This window comes from Brachyistius frenatus, unplaced genomic scaffold (assembly GCF_029030835.1).
Source record: "Brachyistius frenatus isolate BFR_SWC_R1_liver_20210118 unplaced genomic scaffold, ASM2903083v1 Contig_380, whole genome shotgun sequence".
In the NCBI taxonomy this organism is placed as follows: domain Eukaryota; kingdom Metazoa; phylum Chordata; class Actinopteri; family Embiotocidae; genus Brachyistius; species Brachyistius frenatus.
In genome coordinates this window covers 670-3816 of record NW_027210979.1, presented here as the reverse complement: position 1 = coordinate 3816, position 3147 = coordinate 670, and the positions used below count along the sequence as shown (strand labels likewise).

At 49.4% G+C, this 3147-nt stretch overlaps 1 protein-coding gene across 1 annotated transcript; it reads right to left on the bottom strand.

Moving 5' to 3' along the window:
- Positions 1-837: 837 nt before the first annotated feature.
- LOC138636480 (complement C1q-like protein 2) lies at positions 838-2801 on the bottom strand. The gene is made up of 2 exons (XM_069724510.1): positions 2005-2801; positions 838-1688 (listed from the first exon to the last, which is right to left on the bottom strand). Exons 1-2 carry the CDS (start codon positions 2584-2586, stop codon positions 1509-1511), a joined length of 762 nt encoding a protein of 253 aa, XP_069580611.1. The 5' UTR covers positions 2587-2801; the 3' UTR covers positions 838-1508.
- Positions 2802-3147: the final 346 nt, after the last annotated feature.

Below are 3147 nucleotides of genomic sequence, written 5' to 3'. Positions count from 1 at the left end.
TCAAGCAATAAAGTGTTAACTTGGATCAGCTCATGGCTGATACCCTCCAACCATCAGCGAAGATTTTCACATGTGGTTAGTGGCTGAAAAGATGAGATGATGGATCCATGAAACCAACGTGAGCTCTGCCATGGCAGTAGGGTGTGACAATCTGACCCGTCCTGGGTCCAGACTGGGAAACACACCAATGACTCTCTAAAGGTTTCCCAGCAGGCCTCTCTGTCCTGTTGATCAGGGATCAATATTCAGTCATTCATTCAGTCTGTCTTGAAATCTGGAGGAATCGTGGACGGCGTGCACAGTGGAGAACAAATTACACTCGAGCAGAGTTTCTCTAATCAAACTAAGCAAGAGGTCCAGTTGTGTTACGTTTTAATGTGCGTTGTTCCAAGTGTGAGCTGCACAGACACTGAAGCAGCGTTTCATGTTTTTGACCTCCAGGAGAAGACAAAGACTTCATCCATATAATAATCCTGCCCTTTATGATCAAACATTTTACAGCAGCACAAGTGTTTGACTTTGATCATTTCATTTCACTGATTATGTACTTTTGCTTACGTTGAGTTTTGAAAGAAGGAGTTTTACTTGTAATGGAGTTTTTCAAAGTGTAGCACTGGTACTTTTACTGAAGCACAGGATCTGAGTACGTCCACCAGAAGGTCTGGAAGCACTGGTCCACTTTTTAACATCGTCTTATCCATGTAAACCAACGGACAGCTCTGTCAGAGAACCTACTGATACGAAAAGTCGTCATTGGATTTTACCAGAAGGCATTATGTATGGAGAGTGTGAGGCAGAGTGAAGCACTCCAAACGACTTGAAACCCCGACACCAACGTAGAAAACATAATCATTTATTGAAATGACTGACCAACGTTTATACTGGAATATGACATGTAGAAACATTTGTGGAACAGCAGTTGGACACTTAATTAGCCTACAGCGTATATGGGTTGACTCAAATTCATTTCTCCTTGAATAAGTGCATACATATGAAAACACTCTCTATAGCCTATGTAAATATTTGCGAGACACACTTTCAAACAAAAACTGTACCAGGTCCCACAGGAGCGTCCTGTGGACAGCGGTGGTCATCAAGGCCAACGGAAATGCAAAAACAGCTGCATGTCAAACACAAAGTGTAACTCCGGCAGTTCATCTGGAGCAGAGTCAGAACAGGGAGGAGAAAACGGAGGTTACAATCTCAAATATTTCATTAATCTGTGGTCATATTGCTTTGAGAGCAGAACAAGCCGTTTCCAAGAGGTCTCCGGAAAAATGTGCTGTTTGAAAGGAAAAGCAGCAAAGCATGTGGATCTGAAAACAAGTGGGATTATTTCATCCCTGCAGGCAAAATCAATAATTATCCGTATACTTAGAAAAGTTATATATTAAAACTGAATACGGACACAGCTTTTTGCAGGCGGACAGCTGTCGGGTCAGCAGTTAAAGAGATTCAAACAGAGGTGATTTGGGTCCTGTGTTGTCCTGCGGTTTGACTGTCCCACATTAATCCGTGTACAAAAGGAAACCGGAAAACGTGCTGTACTTGTTGTTGTTCCCGCCGTGAGCCTTGCCGCCGTCCAGTTTGACATAAATCTCGTCCCCGGAGTCCAGATGCAGGACGACACTGTTGCTGGCGTAGTCGTAGTTCTGGTCCGCATCCTGAGCGATGGCGCTGGCTCGGACCTGCACATTGAAAGAGAGACAGAGAGCTTTGACCCAGCAGGACATGACCCGCGGCAGCCGGACGCACGTCGAAGTGCGCGCGGAGCCATGAGCCCACTTCCATTTAGGTTCCTGATAAAGCGCGAGGACTGGATATGCTCCACATTAACGCACCCAAGCCTGGGAAATACAAGAAGCGCTCTACATTCACGGAGTTAGGTCTAGTTTGAGTGCGTAATTACGCCCCGCGGTTCCGTTGCACCAGACGAGACCCTCAATACATGTGGTCAGCCCGTGCACGGCGCAGGTTTACCGTGTACACAAAGGGAATATTTACCTGTCCGTTTTTGCACAAGTCTGCCCACATGCTGGTTCCGTCCCCTCCGCGCATCAGGACATGATAGGTGAAGTAGTAAATTCCGGACACCTGGCATGTGAACTTGCCGGTGGATGGGTCGTAGTGGTTCCCCAGGTTCGTGACAATATCGTCGAACCGCAGCACTTCGTATCCCTCGTGAGGATTTTTCAGACCCACATAAAACGCTATCTTTGCTCCGCCGATCGCCATGCCCAGCTCTCCGCTAGTGTCGGTCCGCGCGGTGCCCACGACCGCGGGATATCCGATCTTCCCAGAGTCTCCTCGGTCCCCCGGCGGCCCTCTTGGACCGGGTGGCCCCGGTTCGCCAGGCGGCCCTCTCGGCCCGGGTTTCCCCGGCCGACCCGGCTCACCTTTAGTCCCGTGAACAAAGGTGGGAGAGGGGATGGCGCTCAGGTCCTGCATGACCTCCAGAGCCGTGGCGCTCGATTTGGGGGTGTACGGGTCACAGATCATCCTGCAGGTGCCCATCATCTCGTAGTGGGCTTCGGTCTTGGAAGTTTGGACCAGCAGGGGAATCGCAATGATGAGAGTCAAAACCATGACGACGCCAACGACAGCGGCAACGATTTTCTTCCTCTGGAGGGTCCGAGAAGCGAGCGCGAAGAAGTCCGTTTTGCTTTGAGACGTAATGGTGAAAGGTGGTGAGCGCGCGGAGAGCCACGGCGAAAAGAGAGCGCAAACTGAGTCACTCCATCCCAGGATGAAGTGAAGAGGAGAGAAAGGAACAAACGCGTCGCCCAGCGGAGCCTGCAGCGTTTAGCGCGGTGCCACTGTCACTCGTCTTCACGCGGCTGACAGCGGGGATATTCGTTGTGGCATGACTGGACGCAGCGGATCTCCCAGCAACACGAGCTCCCAGCGGCTTTTGTTCATCTGCGTCAAGCGAGAAGGGAGCCGAGAGCTGTTGACGTAACAAGTTCAGGGCAAAGCCTGTTGCAATTTGGATTAAGACTGCAACAATAATTATGCCATCTTTATGTATGAATTATAAATCCCTCTGAGGGAATGGGATCAGGAAGCATTATCGACACTTTGAATTTCCAGCAGACTGAGATTTCCAGGTTTATCCCGCCCAGACAGAAATCACCTTAATGCAGGTTG

Coding starts and splice junctions, on each gene's coding strand:
- LOC138636480 (XM_069724510.1), bottom strand. CDS start 2,586: ATGGTTTTGACTCTCATCATTGCGATTCCCCTGCTGGTCCAAACTTCC. Junction 1,689..2,004: donor ACTTGTGCAAAAACGGACAG/GTAAATATTCCC, acceptor TTCAATGTGCAG/GTCCGAGCCAGCGCCATCGC.